The 23,588-nt window shown below is 50.5% G+C and overlaps 1 protein-coding gene across 1 annotated transcript in view; it reads right to left on the reverse strand.

Moving 5' to 3' along the window:
• Positions 1–5,766: 5,766 nt before the first annotated feature.
• PPM1G (protein phosphatase, Mg2+/Mn2+ dependent 1G) overlaps positions 5,767–23,588 on the reverse strand; it is a 39,638-nt gene continuing 21,816 nt past the window's right edge. Inside the window, exons 3-10 of the mRNA XM_075916301.1 lie at positions 14,576–14,661; positions 13,866–13,998; positions 12,173–12,624; positions 11,675–11,812; positions 10,579–10,813; positions 7,838–7,967; positions 7,417–7,519; positions 5,767–6,470 (exon numbers count right to left, since the gene is read on the reverse strand). Of these exons, the coding sequence (XP_075772416.1) occupies positions 6,270–6,470; positions 7,417–7,519; positions 7,838–7,967; positions 10,579–10,813; positions 11,675–11,812; positions 12,173–12,624; positions 13,866–13,998; positions 14,576–14,661 (1,478 nt within the window). The 3' untranslated portion in view covers positions 5,767–6,269. The remainder of the gene's footprint in view (positions 6,471–7,416; positions 7,520–7,837; positions 7,968–10,578; positions 10,814–11,674; positions 11,813–12,172; positions 12,625–13,865; positions 13,999–14,575; positions 14,662–23,588) is intronic.

Genomic DNA, 23,588 nt, shown 5'->3' on the forward strand with positions numbered 1-23,588 from the left:
GGAACTGGACTTCATGACCTCTCAAGGTCCCTTCCAGTTCTAGTGTTCCTTGAGTCTGATTCAACAAAGAATCCATCATGCAAAAAGAGAAACCACCAAGAACTCTGGTCCCACTAAACTGCTCTTCTGTCAATCTCTGAACCTTTGCATAAAGGCAAGACGTTTCCTGGAATTGGAATACAGAGGTTTTTCCCTTATCCTTCAATAAACCCGTTCTCTTTCCTGGGGTGGGGCCAGTGGGAACAGCATTTGCAGTGATCTCTTCCCCACCCCCGGCCGAAGTTCTGCCTCTGAACTGTCCCTCCCTGAATTCTAAAAAGCTTCATGTTAGATACAGGGGCTCATTTCCCAGGTAAGCCCTAAAGCACTTCCTGGGCAATCAGTTTTCCTCAAGCTGGCTCACCAGCATGAACCAAGGGGAGACTGGACCCAACTTCCTTCCTGAAAGGGACAGCCACTGAGTCACCCCATGACAGCCTTCAGCAAGATCCCTCCCCAGAGGCTACTAAAGAACTGTGATGGATCAGAAACTGGCTAGGAAACAAAGCACAGTGTAGAGGGCAATGGTCAGATTTCCTTGTGACTAAAGGTAAAACGCAAGGCTTCTGGGTGCTGTTTGAAATCCAATGCTGAATGTGTTTGTTAATGGTCGGGAAAGAGGGAAGTGAATGAAGCAGCAACATGTGCAGAAGACATGAAGTGGCTAGTCACGACAGGGCTGTGAGGAATTTCGAAGTGCAGCTTATAAATGCAAAGTAATGTAGCTTGCAGGAAGCCATTTATACGCCTCTTACAAGGTTCTAAACTATCTGTGTTAACTCAGAAGAGCCTGGGGGAGACCTTAAGCACCCTGGGCAGTAACCTAAGTGCCCCTCAGGTCCTATCACTGCTCCCCTCTCCTGCTGGGAACCCCCAGCTCCACCATCTCCTCTCCACTCTGGTGCAACTGCAATCAAAAAAAGCAAATGATCAGAGTGCAGGGGAGGGTCAGTGCATAACAGAGAAATATCAAATGCCGTGTATCAACCGGTGTGTGGCCTGAACAGATGCAGCATGTGGGATCAACTGCCTCTCTCAAGCATGGAATTGTAGAGTGCGAGGGCACTCAGAGGCGGGCTATGCCTGGGAAAGCTTCTACTGAAAGAGACAGAGAAGGGTGCACAGCATTGCAGAAGCTCCATTGTTCTACACAGGTGGGATTTCAGGCTCATTGCATACGCAACCCCCCAGGTTGGCCTCCCTCTCCTACTTCATCACACCTCTCCATAACCCAGCCACCTCCGCCTTGTCAGGCTCATGCCAGCCTTGCTGCTCAGACCACTGGTTTGCTATTTCCTCTCTGTCGTCTTTGAAAAACACCTTTATTGCTACCTCGTCTGCACAGAACACCTCTGCTTTGGGTCCTGGCACAGTCCAGCAGTGACAAACAGTTGACCCTGGAGAATCTGACTCACTTTGAAGGGGCCAACCAATAGTGCAGGTCTCTCTGCTGCCCAGAACCGGGCTTCCTTTGGCCCTTGGGTCTCTTCAGCCCGGGTGCACAGCCTGCCTAAGAGGAGCAGAACTCCTACCTCAGACCACACCCGTTTCCCCAGAGCTGTCTGGTTATTTTAAAAGGACATGGGATACTGGCCTACAACACACCTACCCTTGGGGAGAGCCAGAGACACTGGCCTTTTGCAGGCACTGGGGGATTGGGGGAGGACGAGGTGTGTCCTGGGCATGTCTTGTTCTTACCCAAGGTGATCCTGCCCACAGATCTCCTGTGCCACTGGACTGTGAAAGGGTCTCCTGGGGTTGGGCACAACCTCCAGAGCTCCCATTTCACACTGGGGGCTGGATGCACAAAGACACATGGATATTGCCAGGCTTAGCCTCTAGGTACCTGGCCACCCCATGGGATCCTCATCCCCCAAGTGGCCTACTGGCTTCCCAGGTGCAGTCTGAGCAGAGCTGCGCCCTTCCAGAGGCCCAGCAAGCTGAGCAGAGACCCCCTCACCTAGCCAAGGCAGGGGACTAGGCCTGCGCCCTGCACTTCAGAGGACCTTAGGCCCCCTCTGTCATTGCTAGGGGCCTCTAGTTGGGCTCCCTGGCTGCACCTCTCCTGGCACTGAGCCAGGCCAGTTCTGCTGAGGGCAAACCAGAAACTGAGGCACTTGCTCGAAGAGGAGAGGAGGGTCACAGAGTCAAGTGTCTCAAGGGATTCAGCCCCAGGCCCCCTGTCGGCACTAGGCTAGGGGTGTTCTGGGCAGGCTGCCTCAGGCTTCGGTGGGAGCTGGGCCATTCAGTTAGGCAACCTGCTGGGCCAGATGGAGCCCAATGAGGGACACTGCTCCTGGGGGGCTGCTGAGCACTGCCTGGCACAGATGGGAGGAGCCCCCCAGGCCAGGGGATGCTCAGCCTGAGACTAGCTGGGGACTCTGGCTTGCAGCCAACTCTCAGTGCTCTATCTAGGGGCTATGGAGCAGGGGGGACAACATGTCCCAGTGCTGTCCTACTGGTAAACACACCCCTCCCCCCACCTCAGGGCTTGGTACGTAGGTCCTACCCCAAGGGGAGGGGCTCATGAGTGGCTGTGGATGGTGGCCAAGGCTTCCTGCACCGGACCCAGTGCTGTTCATCATACCCAGAAATTGTCTGGAGAAGGGGTGAATAGTGAGCTGAGAAAGTTCACACAGGATATCAAATTAATCCAGACAGTTAGGTCCAAAGCAGACTGCAAAGAGCTACAAAGGGGTCTCACATAACTGGGTAAGAAAATGGCAGATGAAATTCAATTTTGATAAATGCGAAGTTACACACATTGGAAAACACAATCTCAGCTCTACACACAAAATGAAGGGGTATAATCAAGCTGGCACCACTCAAAAGATCTTGGAGGCATTGTGGTTAGTTCTTTGAAAAGAGCTGCTCACTGTGCAGCGGCCATCAAAAAAACAAAGTTGTCATGGGATAAGAGGGAAAGTTCTTTCGTGGACTGATAACTGGTTAAAATACAAGAAAGGCTGGGAATAAATGGTCGGTTTTCAGAGTGGAGAGGTAACTAGCGGGGTCCCCCCCCCCCAAGGGTCTGTCCTGGGACCCATTCTATTCAACTTATTTATAAATGATCTGGAAAAGGGGGTAAACAGAGAGGTGGCAAAATTTGCAGATGATCCCAAACTGCTCAAGATAGTTAAGACCAAAGCAGACTGTGAAGAGCTTAAAGATCTCACTAAACTAGGTGATTGGGCAACAAAATAGCAAATTAAAAGTAGTGTTGATAAATGTAAAGTAATGCACATTGGAAAACATACTCTCAACTATATGTACAATATGATGGAGACTAATTTAGCTACAGCTACTCAAGAAAGAGACCTTGGAGTCATTGTGGATAGTTCTCTGAAAACATACACTCAGTGTACAGCGGCAATCAAAAAAGCAAATAGACTGTTAGGAATAATTAAAAAAGGGATAGAGAATAAGAAAGAAAGCATCTTATTGCCTCTATATAAATTCATGGCACGCCCAGATCTTGAATACTGTGTACAGATGTAGTCGCCTCATCTCAAAAAAGATATACTGGCATTAGAAAAAGTTCAGAAAAGGGCAACAAAAATTATTAGGTGTGTGGAACGGGTTTCATATGAAGTGAGATTAAAAAGACGTGGACTTTTCATCTTAGAAAGGGGGAGTCTAAGGGAGGATATGACAGAGGTCTATAAAATCGTGACTGGTGTGGACAAAGTGAATAAGGAAAAGTTATTTACTTATTCCTACAATATAAGAACTAGGGATCACCAAGTGAAATAGACAGCAGGTTTAAAACAAACAAAAGGAAGTTTTTCTTCACTCAGTGCACAGTCAACCTGTGGAACTCCTTGCCAGAAGATGTGGTGAAGACTAGGACTCAAACAGGGCTCAAAAAAGAGCTAGATAGATTCACGGAGGTTAGGTTCATCAATGGATATTAGCCAGGGTGGGTAAGAATGGTGTCTCTAAACCTCTGTTTGTCTGTAAGGGATCATGTGAAGATTACCTTTTATGTTCCCTCCCTTTGGGACATCTGGTATTGGCCAACGTCGGCAGACAGGATACTGGGCTAGATGGACCTTTGGCCTAATCCAGTATGACCGTTCTTAAGTAGGTACCCTTAAGAAAAAGACCAACGATAAGACTGTAAAAACCATAATGCCACTATGTAGATTCATGGTATGACTTCATCTTGAATACCGCAAGCAGATCTGTTTGCCCCATCTCAAAAAATGGTACATAGGGAAAAGAAGCAGAGAAGATGACAAAACCGAGTGGAAGTTTGGATCAGCTTCCCTACGAGGAGAGATTAAAAAGGAACCATTCAGCTTGGAAGAGGCAACTAAGAGGAGATTTGAGAGAGGTCTACAAAAATCATGCCTGGTGTGGAGGAAGTGACTCAGGAAGTGTTATTTTCCCCTGCACGTAACAGAAGAACTAGGGGTCCCCCAATGTAATTAACAGGCAGCAGGTTTCAAAGAAGCAACAGCAATTCTTCACACAGGGCAGCCATCCTGTGGAACTCACTGCCAGGGAGACTATCACAACAGCCTTTTCCATACGTACAGAGCTGTGCATCTGAGACAGCTGCAAAAAGACCAGCAGAATTTTCAGCTGCAAGGTCAGAGGCCTCCTGCCATTCCATATCCACTGCCACACCTGGAACAAGGCCTGTTCTGGTCCCTTCATGGGCAGATAGGCCTGGAGCAGCTGAGACCCAGGAACACCTTTCAAGGGTGGGAGGGAGGGATTGCTCAGGAACCAAGGAACCTGGACAGTTTGGCTCAGTGGTGAGTGGAGGAGACTTCAGGTGGGGGCACATCCACATCAGGCATGTGGGTAATGCAGGCACCAGCTGAGCAGTCGATGTCTCCCCAAGAAATGGGAAAGCGGCGAGGAGTCCTGTGGCACCTTATAGATTAACTGAAGTGTTGGAGCATAAGCTTTCGTGGGCCATCTGACCAAGTGGGTCTTTGCCCACGAAAGCTTATGCTCCTACACTTCAGTTAGTCTATAAGGTGCCACAGGACTCCTCGCCGCTTTTGCAGATTCAGACTAACACGACTACCCCTCTGATACAAGAAATGGGAATAATCCAACATCTTAATAGACCCTCTGTCATTATTGGCCTGCATGAATCTCCTCCCTCAAACCCTCCCCTTGCTCTGCCCCGCACTGGCCAATCGAGGAGGGGGAGGGGAAGAAGGGTGCAGAGAAGGAACTTGGAGCTGACAAGTTTTCAGTAGACTGTTTCCAATCCAGGGGCTTTGCTTCTCCAGCCCCTCAGTGCAAAGCATATGCTGCCAGAGAAGGGTGCAGCACGGACAGACGCCAGCTGGCATCACCCTGCAGTGGAAAAGGAGAGCTGGGTGGGGCCTGAGCTGTTTGGCTCCCAGTCTTGCCTCTTGGGCCCAGAGTTCAAATCAGCAACTCAACAAAGACAAATGAGCTCAGGAGGTTTGTTCTTACTGCCCATGCTACATATCCCTTCCCTGCCTGGCCAGTTCTCTGCTCAAACACTGCAGGGCTGGGGCTCAGTGGTGGCTCTGAGCCGAAGAGCAGGAGGGAGTCCAAAAGTGGAGCCTGCAAAGCTGCAGCAGGAAAGGCAGCACTGCACAGGGCACCCGCTATGTGACCAGCTCCTTGCATTCTCCTCATGTGATCTGTAAAGGGTTAAAAGATTAACTGGATGAGCTTGGTTCTCCACACTTCCCACCCCACCTCCTGGGGGGAAAAAAAGGACAAAGATGCAGCTGGGTTTTCTGGGGCTTTAGTTTGAAAAAGTATTCGTTGAAAGTGTACAACAGAACGAGGTGCAAGGGTGGCACTCGAGCCAGATTGTTCCACAAATAAAAACAGAAGGGCCTTAAATAAAGGGGGCGCAGATTAAAAAAACCTCAACAGTGAAAAAATTCTTCCCTCCCCCCCCAAACAGAATAGTCACAGGCACAAAAATGGCGACACCCACATGGAGACAACACTGGGATGTCCATCCTCTAACCACTACCGTGCTACTCACCTGGGCTGGGCCTCCCGTGTCCGCGGATCTGCAGCCAGCCCCACTGGGCAGCTCTTTGGAATGGTTACAAATGAGCAATGTGACATGCCCTGGCTGACCCACCCCATCACCCTGTCCAGGACACAGACAAACGAGGCCTCTGCTAAGGCTAAAAAAGAACAAGACGTTGGAGTCTTGAGCTCAGCTTGTTTAAGAAATGAGTCTGGGGAGTGCACACCAAGTCTCTGTGCCAGGCCCGCTAGTCCCGCTTGGCCTTCTTGCTGCTGTCACTGCCATTCTCCTCCACCGCTGCCTGTGTGTCGGCCGCCACTAGTTTCCGTTTGCCACTGTCGGCACGGGCTTGTGTGGAGCGTGGTTTGAAGCAGATAACGATGCAGGTCATGTTGTCACAGCCCGTGCCATCCCCAGAGGTGTCGGGAGCCAGGCATTGATCCAGGAGCTGGGGGAGGAAAGGGACAAGGCAGGTTAGCAGCTCACATGGAGCAAGCATGAGGATGATAACCTCACGTGCAGCCAAGGCAGTATTAGGGAGCTGCTCCCCTGGCTCCTCCCAGACGAGGGAGCAGGACAGCTCCAGGCAGTGCTCAGTGTCTTGGGGTCTGACAAGCTAGCCTGAGAAGCCCCTCATTATTAGTATATGTTGGGGGGCTCCCGATACAATAGCACTGCCTCTGCTTAGGGATGTTAAATATCTGTTAACCTCAAGAATTCTTATCCGTTATTCTATGGTCCCCGGAGGGAGAGGTGGGGTAGGGCGAGGATGGGGGAGCTCACTGCCAGTGCGCTCTGGCCTCACTTCTGAGGATTTTCTTGCCGCTCCGCACTGCTGCCGCTGTATCAGAGGCAGCAGTGCAGGGTGCCAGGTGGGAGATGGTCCGCAAGGGGAGCCAGTTTAAAAATCAGCTCCCCTCGCAGACCGGTTGCCTGTCGTCTTGTGCTGCTGTCTCTGATAAAGCAGTGCGGGGCGGCAGCAGCCCCTGTCTAGGGTGGGTCTGAGCTCCCAAACCTGGCGTGAAAATGGGCTTAAAATGCAGAGCTGCGCAGGGGTAGGTCCTGAACCTATTTCAAGCCAGGACTGAGCCTGACTGCTAGACAACCTGCTAAAAAATGTACTAGCAAGTTGGGGGAGGGGGGGAGAGGAGTAGTCTATAGCATTAGCCGATTAATCGACTACACTATTACACCCCTACCTCTGCTAGCCGGTCAGGAGAATGCTAGGAAAGCATACAAAGCAATTGGGTCTGTATGCATGTGATCACCATCAAGCCAGGGGTAGGCCCCAAATTCCAGCCCTCAATCACTCTCCCTGCAGGGAGGCATAGAACCACACCCAGCTGGCTTTCCTTAGCTCGTAGGCCAAGAGGAGCGAGAGTCAGGCTGCTTACCTCTTCTACTATTGAGGAGAGAGGCCTCAGGTCTCCATTGTCATCTTTCTGGGTGATCTTGGCCTGGATGAAATCCACCACTTCCTGGCTGCTCATCACGTTCCTGCCAGCAGAGCGGTGACAGGTCAGAGCAGCTGGCAGGGAAACCTGGTTTTGTTAGCACACTCCCCCCCACCCCCCAGGCTGGGGGCTCTCAGAATGGGAGGAGCAGGGCATGCACCAAGGCAGAGAGTAAGGGAGAGCCCCTTGCTCTGGAGCCGTCGGCAGCATAGAGCTGGAGGGACTGGGCTCTCAGCATGCCGGCCCTCCTCTGTCCTACGGGGGCAGCCTGCCTGGGACTCATGGATGAGCAATCCGGAGGCCCGCCGGGGACAGAGCCCATACAAAGGCTGGGACAGGCTCCTGCCTCTCTGGTGCTCACCAGATTCCGTCGCACGCAATGACCATGAAGTCGTGCTCCTCGTTTATCGTCAGCACCTTGATGTCAGGTAAGGCTGAGATCATCTGCTCCTCCGGGGGCAGGTTCTTGTTCCGCTTGTAGAAGTGGTCGCCTGGCAAGAGAGAACTCCTTTAGCTCTGCTGCCCAGACCGCCTGGTCAGGGGCCACGCGAGAGCCCAAGCGGCACTCCCGCAGGCAGGAGGGGACAGCCCTCTCCCTCGCAGATCAAGGTCTGGGCTGAGTTGGAGCATGGGGCCAGCTCAGCAAAGCTCCAGCCCAAGCAACATGCCACCCACTGTCTGTGCTTTTACCAGGCATGGACCAGACCCGGGTCCATCCAGTCCAGTGACCCATCTGCACCAGCTGCTTCAGGCCAAGGTGCTGTGACCAAGTGGCCTGCCCCAGGGGATGTTTCTCCCACCCCCATATAGGGATGTAAGCGACTAATCGACTATCCAATAAGCGAAAAGAAAAAGAAAAAGAAAAAGAAAAGCGGGGGGGGGGGGGGGGGGGGGGGGGAGGAGCACAACGGCGGCCAACTTGTACAAGAGTCTCTCCTGGGCGTCCCAGTCCAGCTCTCCACCCACTGGGGCTCTTGAACATTTCAAAGGCAGAACACAGCAGTTCTTACTGACAGGGCTCGGTGAGCCCCACTCACCAGCCGCGCTGTCCGGCGATCTGCGCGTGCACAGATTGCCCGAACCCAGCTCTTCCGGGTTACAATCTACTCGCCACGGGCAAGTCGATTGTATTTGTCGTCGAGCCCTGCTTATTGACTAATTGAACAGTCGAAGGAAATCCCATCAACTAGTCGATAAGTTGACTAATCGAAATCTAACATCCCTACCCCAGTACTTAAGAGGCTCATGCCCTGCAACCTGAGAGTTCATGGCCAGTCCTGAGCTCTAGTTTGGGAATCTTTCCTCTGACAATTCTGGTTATTCTCCATACCCACAAAACCAGCTAGCGTCTCCCTGAATCCTGCCAGGCTCAGCCTCAGTTACGTGGCAGGGAGTTCCATAGGCCCTTTGTGGGAAAGTATTTCCTTGGACCCCACATTTGAATAGACACTTCTGATCTCCATCCTCTTGGCCAGTCATTGCTTTAGAAGCTTCAATGTCTTCTCATTCTGTTTCTCCAAGGGGGCCATCCTGCTCTTTTCACCTCTCTGGATAGAATCATAGAATCATAGAATAATAGGACTGGAAGGGACCTCGAGAGGTCATCGAGTCCAGCCCCCCGCCCTCAAGGCAGGATCAAGCTCCGTCTACACCATCCCTGACAGATGTCTATCTAACCTGTTCTTAAATATCTCCAGAGAGGGAGATTCCACCACCTCCCTGGGCAATTTATTCCAATATTTGACCACCCTGACAGTTAGGAATTTTTTCCTAATGTCCAATCTAAACCTCCCCTGCTGCACTTTAAGCCCATTACTCCTTGTCCTGTCCTCAGAAACCAAGAGGAACAAATTTTCTCCTTCCTCCTTGTGACACCCTTTTAGATATTTGAAAACCGCTATCATGTCCCCCCTTAATCTTCTTTTTTCCAAACTAAACAAGCCCAGTTCATGAAGCCTGGCTTCATAGGTCATGTTCTCTAAACCTTTAATCATTCTTGTCGCTCTTCTCTGTACCCTTTCCAATTTCTCCACATCTTTCTTGAAATGTGGCGCCCAGAACTGGACACAGTACTCCAGCTGAGGCCTAACTAGTGCAGAGTAGAGTGGCAGAATGACTTCACGAGTTTTGCTTACAACACACCTGTTGATACAACCTAGAATCATATTTGCTTTTTTTGCAACAGCATCACACTGTTGGCTCATATTCAACTTGTGGTCCACTATGACCCCTAGATCCCTTTCCGCCATGCTCCTTCCTAGACAGTCGCTTCCCATCTTGTATGTATGGAACTGATTGTTCCTTCCTAAGTGGAGCACTTTGCATTTCTCTTTATTAAACCTCATCCTGTTTACCTCTGACCATTTCTCTAACTTGCTAAGGTCATTTTGAATTATGTCCCTATCCTCCAAAGAAGTTGCAACCCCACCCAGTTTGGTATCATCTGCAAACTTAATAAACGTACTCTCTATCCCAATATCTACATCACTGATGAAGATATTGAACAGTACGGGTCCCAAAACAGACCCTTGAGGAACTCCACTTGTTATCCCTTTCCAGCAGGATTTAGAACCATTAACAACAACTCTCTGACTACTGTTATCCAGCCAATTATGCACCCACCTTATCGTGGCCCTATCTAAGTTATATTTGCCTAGTTTATCAATAAGAATATCATGCGAGACCGTATCAAATGCCTTACTAGTCTTCCCCAAGCCCTTGAGCATTCTGCTGCCCTTCTCTAACCCCCTCTAGGTGTCATAAGAAGGGGGGCGAGCACTCCCCAAACGAGCCCACATCCCTGATTAGGGAATTCACCATCCCCAATAGCTTGTTGCTGGCCTGACCTAGCTACGTGCAGAGCTGAACTCTCCTGCAGCTGCCTGTGGCCCTCTCCACAGGTCAAGTTGCTCATGTCACTTCTGCCACCATGCAGCACCTTCCATCTCTCAGCAGCAACTGCCACCAGGCTCTTTGGTACCCAGCCCTACGTGACCCAGTCCTGGCTGATGCCCCATACGTGCCGTGGGCCCATCTAGCTCCCAAACCGCTGAGAACTGGAGACCAGCGCGCGGGGGCCTGCCGGCCTCGTCAGTTGCTCACCAATTGCCCGGGAGAGGTTTAGCCCGCCATTCACTCTCCCATCCATGGTGACTTTGCCGCCGGCATTCTTTATCCTGGCCAACTCCAGTTCATCCTCCGGCTTGTGGTCATAGGACATGTCCACGGCTTTGCCGCCCTCCGACACCACGCAGCGAGAGTCCCCTGCATTGGCTACGATCAGCTGTTTACCTCGGATAAGGGCTACCACGGCAGTCGTCCCGCTGTCAGAGCCAGGCTGAGACACAAGTGGTCGGTGAGACTCCTTCCAAACACACAATGCCCTGAGCCTCACAGAAGCCCTTCGGGGGCAGAGGCTACAGACTAGCCCAAGAGCAATCAGTGCACCAGATATGCCAGACCTCTCCTCCCCAGAGGTGCCGGGCCCAAAGACGGGGCCACCGCAGGAAGCGGAGGAGAGGTGGGGTTGAAAACTGGTATGAAAGGAACAGAGGAAGTGTATGTTTCCCCAGAAGTGGGGTCCTCAGAGAAAAAACACCATCCTAGGAACACCAGGGAGTTCAATAGCATGGCCTGCGCTGTTCCCTCCTTTCCTACGGAGGAACAAGTTGCAGTGATGCCAGCCTCAGCCTGACAGTCCAGGCAGCCTGCACTTTGGTAAAGGATGGAGGCTTCTGCAGTCTCCATTTGCACTGCAGCCTCCCGTCCAGCTGCCAAGACCGTTCTCAGCTGGTGGTCTCGAGAGCCGCTACATACCAGCATCTGCTGTGTCCAGGTGAGAGACACAGCCGGGCTGGCTGCTCCTGCAGGAAGAGCTTTGCTGCTGTGCAGGATGCTCTGCTCAGCTCAGCTCAGGTTCTGGGCAGAGCTCTGACCAGATAAACTAGCAATGGATTCTACCTTTGCAGCTGCCCTCTTGCTGTCCCACAGCCCATGGCCCATTCCAACCCCCACCAGACTCCATGTGGGAAGATGCTTCCTTTAGGCCCGGCATAGGAAAGCTGACTAGAAAATGCAGAGGCTGCACAGAGCAGAGTCTCCTTGGCCATGGGGCATGCTCTGGCTCCCAAGTCACCCAAGGCTGCTTCCTGGGGCAGAACTAACATAATGCTAAAGGTGGCAAAAATAGCACGTGCACCTCCTCTTTCCCCTCCATGCCTGGTAACATCATCTCTTCCTCTTCATCCTCATCCTCCTCAGCCTCTTCTGTGTCATCTTCATCCTCTTCATTCTCTGCCTCGTCACTGCTGTAGCCATCCTCATCCTCACTGCACTCCTACAGACAGAGATGCCATCAGACAGCAGAATGCCTTGGCCCTTCCAGGGAGATGGACAAGATGAGCTCAGCAGGACAGAGCATATGACCCGGCAGGTCTGTTCTCTCTCTGGTGCAGTGATCAGGGCAGGAGGTAGTAGCTCCCAGCTCATGCACTGGCCAGACTGCAGTGTCTGTGGCACCCTCATTCTACAGACAGTGCCCACAGCGAGGCACTGCTGATGCAGGCCCTGGCCTGTAAATCCCACCTTACAGCAAGCTGGGGGTGGCTCATGCTCTCATGACCTGGCCTGTAAAGAACGTGGAAACAACTCCACTCCCTCCCCAGGACAGGCAGCTGCGCAGCACTCTGGTGCTTACCTCACTGTCCTCCTCCTCTTCAGCCTCATCTGACTCATCCTCACTGTCTTCAAAAAATTTGGACTTTGTTGCGCGCTGGGGCTTTCCCATAGAGGAGCAGGAAGGCCCTGCCTCCCCTGTGGAGGAGGTGACTGTCTCTTCACCCCTGCCCACTTCAGCCTTCTTTGCAGCACAGCTGTTGTCCCCAGCGTCGGATCCATCCGAAGTGGAGGAAATGCCCAAGGCCTCATCATCTGGCTTCCCATTTTTCCTCTCCCTGTGGTCGGCCAGCTCCCCCGGACTGGCCTCCCCATTCACACTCCACTCCCCATCATGCTCCTTTCCCATCTCCCCTGCTTGGGAAAGTGGCTTGTTTCGGAGGTTCTTGATGCAGTTCTGTCCGTAGCGGGTCAGCAGCTCCTCTATGGTCATTGTGGCTTCTTCGTGCAGCAGGGCTGCTTCCTCATTGTCAACTGCAAGAAAGAGAGAAAGTCAGAGCAGGACACGCTGCTGCAGCAGCAGAGCCCCCGTAGGACGGGTTTGGCCCTAGGCTGCATTTCCAGCAATGCCCAGAGGCAGAGCTGCCCCTGCAGAGCTCTCAGATCCAGCCAACAAGGGAGGGAGAAGCATCACGCTCCAACAGCTAGCACACGTGGCTCCTATGGACCCGAAGCAGCCACCTCTCAGCTGCTGAGCCTGGCCGATGCTTGCTGGCTGACACTTTGTAGGCATCGTGGACACCAAGAAGGGCTGTGATGGTCGGGCAGCACAAGCTTAGCCCGAGGTGCCGGGGGCACTTGTGAGTGGGAACAGCTGATGCTGGCCAAGCAGCTGGGTTCTGGGTGCCTGTGCCTGCTGGGTATGCCGAGCCCTGGGACACTGGCTAGTCTGTTTTCTTGCACAGCTCTACCCAGATGCTGTCAGATGCAGAAATCAAACTAAGGGGTCTTTCCCACCAGGTTTTGGAACCTGGGTGTCCCCAGCATGTGCAGAGAAATGCCATGGTCTAGTGGCAGATGCTCTCTGCAATTCTCTCTAAGCTTGTTTCCTGGTTGGGGCTCTGCTCCGTGCCCTGACACACATGCCTAGGTGGGAGAGCACATTTGCTTCTTTGAATGAACACGGCAGGCTTGGGTAGGGATGTCCAGGTTTAACTGGTAAGTCTCACCCTTACCCAGCGGGGCTGGAGCAGCTCCTGCCTGTGTGTGTGTGGTGGAGATATGTTCTCTCACTCGCTTCCCTTTAATCGCTTAGCCAGTTCATGTGCTGAACCAGTTATCCAATTAAATGGGATTTTACATCCCTACTCTTGGCCAGAGTCACTTAGGATGGGGGGTTCCAGTCCACCTTCATCCCCCCCACGGACACAGGATCAGCAAGCTTGGGACACTGCCCTGCCCATTGCACTCACACAACATCTCCACAGGCCAGAGCGCTCGAGCCCCGGCTGGAGCAGACACACTGGAGGGAGGGGCCCAAAGCAGCGTGTGTCAGTTAAAAGACAGATTTTCCAAAACAAGTCCAGCTCTGCCATGCCAGCCTGGAGCACAGGAAGCTGCTGAGCTACCCTAGAGGAGAGGGCTAAGCTGGCTCCAGCCACACTGTGTGCAACCAGCTCCTTTTACCAGCAAACCCTTCCTAACAGAGCCACCGCCCTTCCCCTCCCAGGGCTGGACCAGCACCACAGTCCTCAACCTCCGCTACCAGCACTTACCATCATCCTCGTCAGCCACTTTCTCCTTCTCGTCGTCCTCATCCTGGGGCCGCCCAGCAATCTGGGCAAGCTCCTTAATCACCTCCTCTGTGGTCAGCTTGGCATCAATGGCCAGGAACGCATCCTCCAGGGCCTGCAGACAAGCACACAGCACGGGGCTGCACATAGCTCAGGGGGCACCCGCCCCTCTCTCAGCCACACCAAGATCCCATCACAACCCCAACCCCGAGGTGACCGGCACGGCCTGGGATGACACTTGGAGAGGGTCAGCGAGAGAAACAACCCCTCAGTCCTATAAGTGAGTGACTTGGTGCACCCAGGACATGCTTCCTATTGCTGCCTTCCTGAGCCCCACTGCGCCACGGCTGCATTTCTCTCACCAACACTGATCCAGGAGCCAGCCCCATGGTGATGTGGAGGCAGAGTGGGGGACTCCCTGCAGGGACACAAGGCATGGGGCAGATACGAGCACTGCCTCTCAGTAACTTCAAGGGAGCTAAAAGGAGGGAGGAGGAACAACTCAACATGGAGGACACCAGCTAGTAAGCAGAAGAGAGGGTGGAGAAGGGAAGAAGCTTTTCTGGGAGACCTCAAAAGCGAGGGGCTGAGCAACCCCAGAAGCAGCCAGGGGCTGGTCGGCACTAGATGCAGAGAGGCCTGTTCTCTTGCCTTGGCATCTACACGTCTCCCACAGCAGCCCAGGCTCTTACCTTCTGTAGTTTGCCTTCCTTGTAGGCCTTCTGGTCCTTGATGATCTCTGGCAAGTACTTGGCACAGTACAGAGCAACCTCTTCCCCTGAAAAGAGAGCAGAGGCCACCTGAAAAGCCTGCTCCTCCCAGAGTGCAGAGTTATGGCCGGAGGGAAATCCGTGGCCTCTGGCAGCATGCAGGTCCATGCAGGAAGAGGAGACAGTAACAGGCTGCAGAGCAGAGGTTGCTAGCGGGATGTCGGGGCTCAGCACAACGGCCTTCGCTTTCCAAGGACCTGCCTCTCTGAGATGGCAAGACTTGCTGATGATGCTGACACAGGAGACACCATCCACACACCCACCCTTGGGACCCCAGCAAACTGTCAAGGTTTTTCACTCCCAGGCCAGGTTCTGAGGGACTCAGCTGTTCTCAGGCCACTCCCACCTGGAGAGCGGAACTTTGCGATTGCAGGAGGGGAAAGGGGGCTTCAGCGTAATGCAGATAGCCTGGGAGGTTTTGTTTCTCCTCACACAGACTGCAGCCAGTGAGTGTTCACACACCAAAGTGCCCACCCCAATGCAAGAGGAGATGCCACAACTAGCAAGGGAGAGTGCAGTCCTAATGGGCAGAGCAGAGTCCTACTGCAAGAGGAAGAAAAGAAATGCAGGAGGCGGCAATAGGAGAAGCAGCTACAGGGCCAGATGCCAAAGGAGGAGAAATTCTGTGAGTTAAGTATAAGAGCCATGGCATGCACCTAAGCACACAGATCAGTTCACTCCTCAACCACTTGTTGGCTACTTGAAATCACAATGCCTCCTTGTGGGTGCCTGGATAACTGACAGACAGACAGACTGACCACAGGTCCATGGTGCACAGAGGACACCTTCATGGTCCCAAAAGGGCAGACTCCAACCAAAGGGGAAGGCCCATGAGAGGGAAGTAATGACAGCAACAGTCATCACAGGCACTCAGAATGCAGCACAGTGGCAGGGAAGCAGTCCAATGGAAAAGCTCTGAGGGGAGAGGTGAGGAGCAGTGACTCTTGTTTGGAAGGGACTGGCCTGAGAGCTGAGTGGGAGAAAGAATCCTACTGGGAATGGAGAAGAGGGAGGCAGCCAAGAGCACAGGGAGAAGAGAAAGGTAGCCAGGATGCCAGCAAAGGGTTCCCCCTGAGATGGCTGTGCTGCGATGGGGAAGCTCAGAATGGCTGTGTCCAGGTTACATCCCTCTTTCGACACAGGGATGTAAATTAGGCACTTCGAAATTGCAAATGAAGCTGGGATTTGAATTTCCCGTGCTTCATTTGCATAATCATGTAATGGTGGTCTCTCGAAAACACGCTATTTCAAAGGTAAAACTGAGGTCTAGACACGGTTCTTTTGATAAGGGAAGGCTACAGGATCTTTCGAAAAAGCCTTCCCTTATCGAAAGAACCGTGTCTAGACCGTGGTTTTACTTTTGAAATAGCGCATTTTCGAGAGCGCGCCATTACATGATTCAAATGAAGCACGGGAAATTCAAATCCCGGCTTCATTTGCAATTTCGAAGTGCCTAATTTACATCCCTCTGTCGAAAGAGGGATGTAATCTAGACATACCCTATGAGTAGACAAAGCAGCAGGACCTAGATCCAAGCTCACCCCCATCATAAGCTGTTTGTCTCTTCCTTCCCTGATCCTGCTGCATCCCCGAATGACTGTGGGAAATGCTCCTACATCAGGGCTGCACGCTCAAGCACTCTCTGGTCAGCCTAAGCAGTCCTGTTCACGTAGCTCCCGTACCACCCCCTGCCAAACTCTCATGTTCCAGCAGGTGAAGAAACAAGGGGCGCTGAAAATGACCCACAATGGGCAGGGAAGAACCACCACTAACACACAAGAATCCAAAATCCCCACAAAGATGGGGGAGAAGGGCATGGGGTTTTCACCAGCCCAGAGGCCAAGCTGGGGGAACATGAGAGCTCGGAAGGAAGGAGGCAAGCCATGGAACTAAGGATCGAAGGGCACACACACAGCTCTGTTACACCTGCTGGGAGGCAGAGGAGACCTGGGCCATTGGTAAGGAATGGAAACCCTATGCAAACTGGTGTTGATCAAGGGGCTCCACTGGAAGTTGTATAACACAAACTCGCCCGGTCAGACCACATTCACCCAGTGTTGCAGTGAGGGCTGGGACACCCAATTCAGCTCTTCTCCAGATTAATCATGTGAACACGGGTCTCCCACATCCCCAGTGCACACTGTCATAACAGGGCTACCGAAGTGGCGGCAGCAGAAGTGAGCACAGGGAAACAGGAGCTGCAACAGTGACACAAGCAGTTACCATCTTGGGACATCGATTTTTAAAGGGGGAACAGGATGTCCAGGTAACCACGGGCCCATCAGACTGACATCAAGCCTGGCCAGAACAATGGAACAGCTGATCTAGGACTCAATCCAAAATCCCTCTAAGCCACGCAGCCACCTAACAAACCCCACACAGGAGTTTGTGGTGGGAGAGAGACGCCACTTCCCAGGTCCCCAGCCAGCCTAGCCCATCCCAGAACTACTTCAACTGGGGCACAGGCTCCTGGCTGTGCCTAGTGAAGCTGCAGCAGTCCTGGAAAGGCACCTCCACCTGGCACGGAGGTATTGTGGTGAGAGGGGGCTAGGATAGTCATCTCTCCCTGGAGCAGACTGCATCCTGTACCCCTCATCCCTGGTCCCACTCTAGAACCTGCACCTCCAGCCACAGCCCCCACTGCACCCCAAATCCTTGGCCCCACCCCTCCACACACTGCTTATGTGTGCAATGACTTTTGTTAAGTGATAAATCCCCTCCATACTGGTGCACATAAGAAATGTCATTCTGCACCTGGACATGAAACGTTAGAGGGAACACTGGCCTCAACTGATCATGCACAGTCCACACCTGCCTAAGATACAGCACTTAGGTCAGTGGCTAATTCACACACCTGAGCAACATAACTGAGATTAACTTCACGTGAAGTGTCACCAGAACCTACACACTTATGGCAGGGATGAGGAACCTTTTTTGGGTCAGGGACCGCAGACCCACAGAAAAATCAGTCGGGGTTGCACACAAGTGAGAGACGAAAACAGAAAACAAACCCTCACTGATGTGGCCCCTGCCTGAGAAGGAAAAAGCCATTCCCTACATTCTCCTCGCACATCAGAGCCTAGCGGGGCCCAGGCTAGTCAATTTTGTGTGCTCCAGCCCCACAGTGGAAAGCCAGTGAGGACTCCCCAATACACAGGGGTGAGCCCTGAGCCTTGGGGGCCAGACCTAGGCAAGCCAATGGCTGCCTCTGGCCCCCAGGTCATAGGTTCGGATCAGAGGAAAGGTGTCTCATGGATCAGTGACTGGCTAAAAGACAAAGGGTAGGAATAAATAGTTTTCACAATGGACAGAGATATTCCCAAGGATGGAGACCTGTGCTGTTCCACATATTCACTGCCCATCTGGAAGAAGGAATGAATAATGAAAAGGCAAAGTCTGATACAAAGCTATTTAAGATGGAGTGGAAAAAGAGACTAGAGAAGTGTTATTTATCCTTTTTCACAATACAGAAACCAGAAATTACCCAATGAAATGAACAGGCTGAATACAAACAAGAGGGAGTACCTTTTCACACAACACACAATTCACCTGTGGAACTCATTGCCAGGATCATGGAGGGTAGAGCCATAATGGTTATTAGTCAAGATGGTCAGGGATGCAACTCAACCCTTGGGGCAATGCTAAAGCTCTGACTGTCAGAAGCCAACAGGGGAAGAGAGGGTGAATCACCAACTGCCCTTTGCACACACTCCCCCCAAAGCTGCAATATGGACAGCTGTCAGAGAAGGCTACCAAGGTACAGGGACCATGGTCTGACCCCACATGGCAGCTCTTATGTACTATAATTGATGCAAATCAACATGGGTTTATGGAAAATAGATCCAGTCACACAAACATGGAATCTATGTTTGATGAGCATACAAATTTGCCTGATTAAGGTAACAGTGTTGATGTAACAGCTTTTTGTAAGGTGTTCCACTTGGTACTGCATGACTTTAAAAAAAACAAAACACAAAACTAGAATACCACATCAAATGTATTAAAAACAAGTTGACTGAGAGGTTTAGGAATCACCACTGAGCAGATGTGTTTCTGGTAAGGTCCCACCAGGATGGGTTCTCAGCCCTACACTAATGAACATTTTCTGAGTTGCTAGCGGCATGATCATCAGTGATAACATGCAGCTGACAGAAACACTGGGAGAGAGGTAAACAACAGGGAAGACATCACTGATCCAGAGAGAAATGCATCACTAGGCTGACTGGGACAAGCAAACAAGGCCAAATATAAACGTAGACATCTAGGAACAAAGGCCATTGGTAAAGGACAGGAACTCTACTGTGGGAAGCAGACATGCTAAAAAAAGATTTGTGGGTCATGGTGGATAATCAGATGAAAATGAGTTCCCTGTGTAATGCTGGGACCAAAAGAGCTCCTGCCATTCTAGGATGCATAAACAGGGAATCTCAAGTATAGGTAGAAAGGTTATTTTTCTTCTGTACTTGGCCCTGGTACAACCACTGCTGCAGTCCTGTGTCTAGTTCTGGTGCCCGCATTTCAGCAAGAATGTTGATAAATTGGAGACGGTTCAGAAAGAGTCCGGAGAAGGACGAAAGGATAAAAAAAAAAAAAAAAAACTCACATTAGAAGAGGCACAGTTATTTAATAACAGAAGGAATCATCAATCTAGAAAGCAAATGTGTAACGTGCCAATGTCTGAAGCTACACTAATTAAACCCATACATAAGAGGGAACAAAACTCACAGCAAGTAACTAACCATCAGAACAGCTTATCCAGGGTTGTGGTGGATACTCCACCACTGGCAATTTTTTAATCAAGTTTTGATAGCTTCCTAAAAGATCTGTTCCCATTCAATTAGGAATTAATACAAGGGTTAATATGGCATCCATTCCACAAGAGGTCAGAGATATGGTCACAGAGATTCCTCCTGGCTTTCTGGTCTATAAATTTCTGGTTGCTAGCCTAGGGGAACAGTTAGAGCAACTTTCTCCTCCAAACACCCTGGTAGAATTTAGAAAGACAAAGAGGCAGAGCACAGAGAACTGGATGTACAACAAAGATTCGGCCAAGAAAACTCATTTTTTTTAACAGGTGGCATTACAAACATTGGGGAAAGTAACACGACAAATACAGTTTTATTTAGATTTAAAATAACTAAAGAAACTGCTCTCCAAGGTTCTCCGCATCCTAACGTCAGAACAGAAGAATGACTTCTCATGTCTTGCTCACAACACTCCTGTTAATGCATCCCAGAATGTTTGCTTTTTTTGCAACAGTGTCACGCTGTTGACTCATGATTAACTTGTGGTCCACTATGACCCCCCAGGTCCCTTACTGCAGTACTCCTTCCTAGATAGTCACTTCTGTGAAAGTAGAAAGAATTATAATGTAAGAGAAAGATGAATTGTGCTGTAATAATTGAATAAGTTGAAGGAATACTGTTTGTCTCTGAACAGGAAGAAGAAAAGTATGTTAATGTTGTTTGTAGGTATGCAGATCAATGTGCTAGCCAGAGTTAATAGGGAAAGGAACATTAGGTGTTCGGGAGAAAGCAATTGAGAACCAAGTAGATATGGACAGGAGATTGCTGTGTGCTTGATGTGGAAATGAAGATACTTGACTAAGTCTCACACTAATCATGTGAAGTTTTGCCCCTCCTTTTAATCCTGTTAACTTGACTTTTTTTTTACTGTATAAATCAAGGGGTTTGAACCTTGTATGGTGCTCACATTTTCTGGATGCATTTTAGCAGAGCTTTGCTGAATAAACAGAGCGGTCTGACAAATCTGTGAGTCCTGTCTGACTTTGACACTTCCCATGTTATGTGTTTGTAATGGATTGTTTCTCCCTAAGTGGAGTACTTTGCATTTGTCCTTATTGAATTTAATCCTATTTACCTCAGACCATTTCTCCAGTTTGTTCAGATCATTCTGAATTCTGACCCTCTCCTCCAAAGCACTTGCAACCCCTCCCAGCTTAGTATCATCCACATACTTTATAAGCGTACTCTATGCCAATATCTCTTTCCAGTGTGCTGTTTCTAGTGCTGCAGTGTCCAACCAGTTCTGAAGTAGTAGTCACTATAGTGGCCACTGCTTTAGTGAACTAGCCACATTCAACCAGCCAAATACCCACATTGCTCAAGCAAACTAGCCACACTCAACCAGCTAAATAGCCACATGTGGCTAGCATGCTGGACACCATGGATCAGTGTATGATAAGACATGGCTTCTTACTGAAGCTTTTCCCACAGTCATTTCCCTGTTCCAAGCCTAGTGAAACATGTCCCTCAGCTCTTCTCAAAACCTCCCCCGTGTTTCCCATTTCCTAGGACCTTCCTGCTGCTGATTCTCCTCCTTATTCTCACTCACTGTTCTGTCAGAGATCTCAGAACTTTCTGTCAGAGATCCTCACACATGGAGATCTGGGACGCACAGCTCTTGTCCTTGTTACAGGTGGGCGCTCAGCTCAGATTTGGGTATGGGGAATCCCAGCAATGTCACCATCTTGTAGTTCTCCTGCATGAGGTCCCTGTAGAGGTCTCTCTGAGCAGGGCTCAGCAGCTCCCCCTGCCCTTGGGTGAAATACACAAACACCTCATTGAAGATCACCAGCATCTGAGCTGGCTCCAGCCATTTTCCTGCCCCATCTCCTGGAAGGCGGGACGATCTGGAGCAAAACATGGATGAGACTTTTCAGCCTTCCTCCCAAGCGCTGCCCATCCTGGGACAGAGGCTGAGCCGGGCAGGGGCTCAGGGCAGTGCCTTCAGCCTGGCCAAAGGCGGCTCCTGGGGAGCAATGGGTCTGGCTCTGCTGGAGATTCCCCTCTCTTGGCTGCAGCCAGAGCTCCAGGAGTCCAACAGCAACCCCTGCCAGAGCTTAGGGATCTGGCCTGGGCTTGGATCTAAATCACTGAGGAAATATTGAACAGAAATGGACTCGGAATTGATCCCTGAAGAACCCCACTCATTATGCCCTTCCAGCATGTCCGTGAATCACTGATAACTACTGTCTGGAAGTGGTTGTCCAATCAGTTATGCAGTAGCTCCATCTAGGTTGTATTTCCTTAGTTTGACAATGAGACAATATCGAAAGCTTAACTAAAGTCTAGATATACTACGACTACCATTTCCATCATCCACAAGCCTTCCCTGTCAAAGAAAGCTATCTGGTTGTTTTGATAAAATTTGTTCTTGACAAAGCCAGGTTATTATTCTTTATAAACAACTAACAAAATCATCCAGAGTCCAAGATTTGGTGGTGATGGGGGACTTCAACTATCCAGATATGTGTTGGGGAAATAACACAGTGGGGCACAGACTATCCAATATGTTCTTGGGCTGCACTGGAGATAACTTTTTATTTCAGAAGGTTGAAAAAGCTACTTGGGGGGAAGCTGTTCTAGATTAGATCCTAACAAATAGGGAGGAACTGGTTGATAATTTGAAAGTGGAAGGCAGCTTGGGTGAAAGTGATCATGAAATCATAGAGTTCACAATTCTAAGGAAGGGTAGAAGGGAGAACAGCAAAATAGAGACAATGGATTTTGGGAAGGCGGATTTTGGTAAGCTCAGAGAGCTGATAGATAAGGTCCCATGGGAATCGAGACTGAGGGGAAAAACAACTGAGGAGAGTTGGCAGTTTTTCAAAGGGACATTATTAAGGGCCTAAAAGCAAGCTATTCCGATGTGTCGGAAAGATAGAAAATATGGCAAAAGACCACCTTGGCTTAACCATGAGATCTTGCATGATCTAAAAATAAAAAATGGAAAGTAGGACAAATTACAAAAGAAGAATATAGGCAAACAGCACAGGAATGCGGGGCAAGATTAGAAAGGCAAAGGCACAGAATGAGCTCAAACTAGCTACCAGAATAAAGGGAAACAAGAAGACTTTTTATAAATACATTAGAAGCAAGAGGAAGACCAAGGACAGGGTAGGCCCACTGGTCAGTGAGGAGGGAGAAACAGTAACAGGAAACTTGGAAATGGCAGAGATGCTCAATGACTTCTTTGTTTTGGTCTTCACCGAGAAGTCTGAAGGAATGCCTAACATAGTGAATGTTAGTGGAAAGGGGGTAGTTTTAGAAGGTAAAATAAAAAAAAGTTAAAAATAACCTAGAAAAGTTAGATGCCTGCAAGTCAACAGGGCCTGATGAAATGCATCCTAGAATACTCAAGGAGCTGATAGAGGAGGTATCTGAGCCTCTAGCTATCATCTTTGGAAAATCATGGGAGACAGGAGAGATTCCAGAGGACTAGAAAAGGGCAGATTATAGTGCCCATCTATAAAAAGGGAAATAAGAACAACCCAGGAAACTACAGACCAGTTAGTTTAACTTCTGTGCCAGGGAAGATAATGGAGCAAGTAATTAAGGAAATCATCTGTAAACACTTGAAAAGTGGCAAGGTGCTAGGGAACAGCCAGCATGGATTTGTAAAGAACAAATCGTGTCAAACCAATCTGATAGCTTTCTTTGATAGGATAACGAGCCTTGTGGATAAGGGAGAAGCGGTGGATGTGGTATACCTAGACTTTAGTAAGGCGTTTGATACAGTCTCGCATGTGTGACTCAGAAGGGGGCAGGCCTGACCTAGGCAAGCAGGCTTTAAAAAGCCAGAGCAGTGCGACCAGGGGAGCGAAGCGGACAGGGGACTGCAGACAGGGGAGTTGAAGAGGGAGAGCAAAGCGACCCCACCGCCGAAGAGGCTACCCGGTGAGAGTACAAGCTGTGGTGTGAGTGTGTGTGTGTGCCTGACTGTTTGAATTTTACAGTTTGAAGTGGTGTGAATTGAGTCTGATTCCAGGTGAGTGCTAGCAGTTTCAGTTTCAGCTTCTGTGGCAGTTGGGACTGAGAGCCTGCCATTGTTCCCTTGATTGCCTCTGATTAGCCTCAGGCTCAGCCTTCCCCTGTGTGACTCAGAAGGGGGCAGGCCTGACCTAGGCAAGCAG

Source organism: Pelodiscus sinensis, unplaced genomic scaffold (assembly GCF_049634645.1).
Source record: "Pelodiscus sinensis isolate JC-2024 unplaced genomic scaffold, ASM4963464v1 ctg80, whole genome shotgun sequence".
In the NCBI taxonomy this organism is placed as follows: domain Eukaryota; kingdom Metazoa; phylum Chordata; order Testudines; family Trionychidae; genus Pelodiscus; species Pelodiscus sinensis.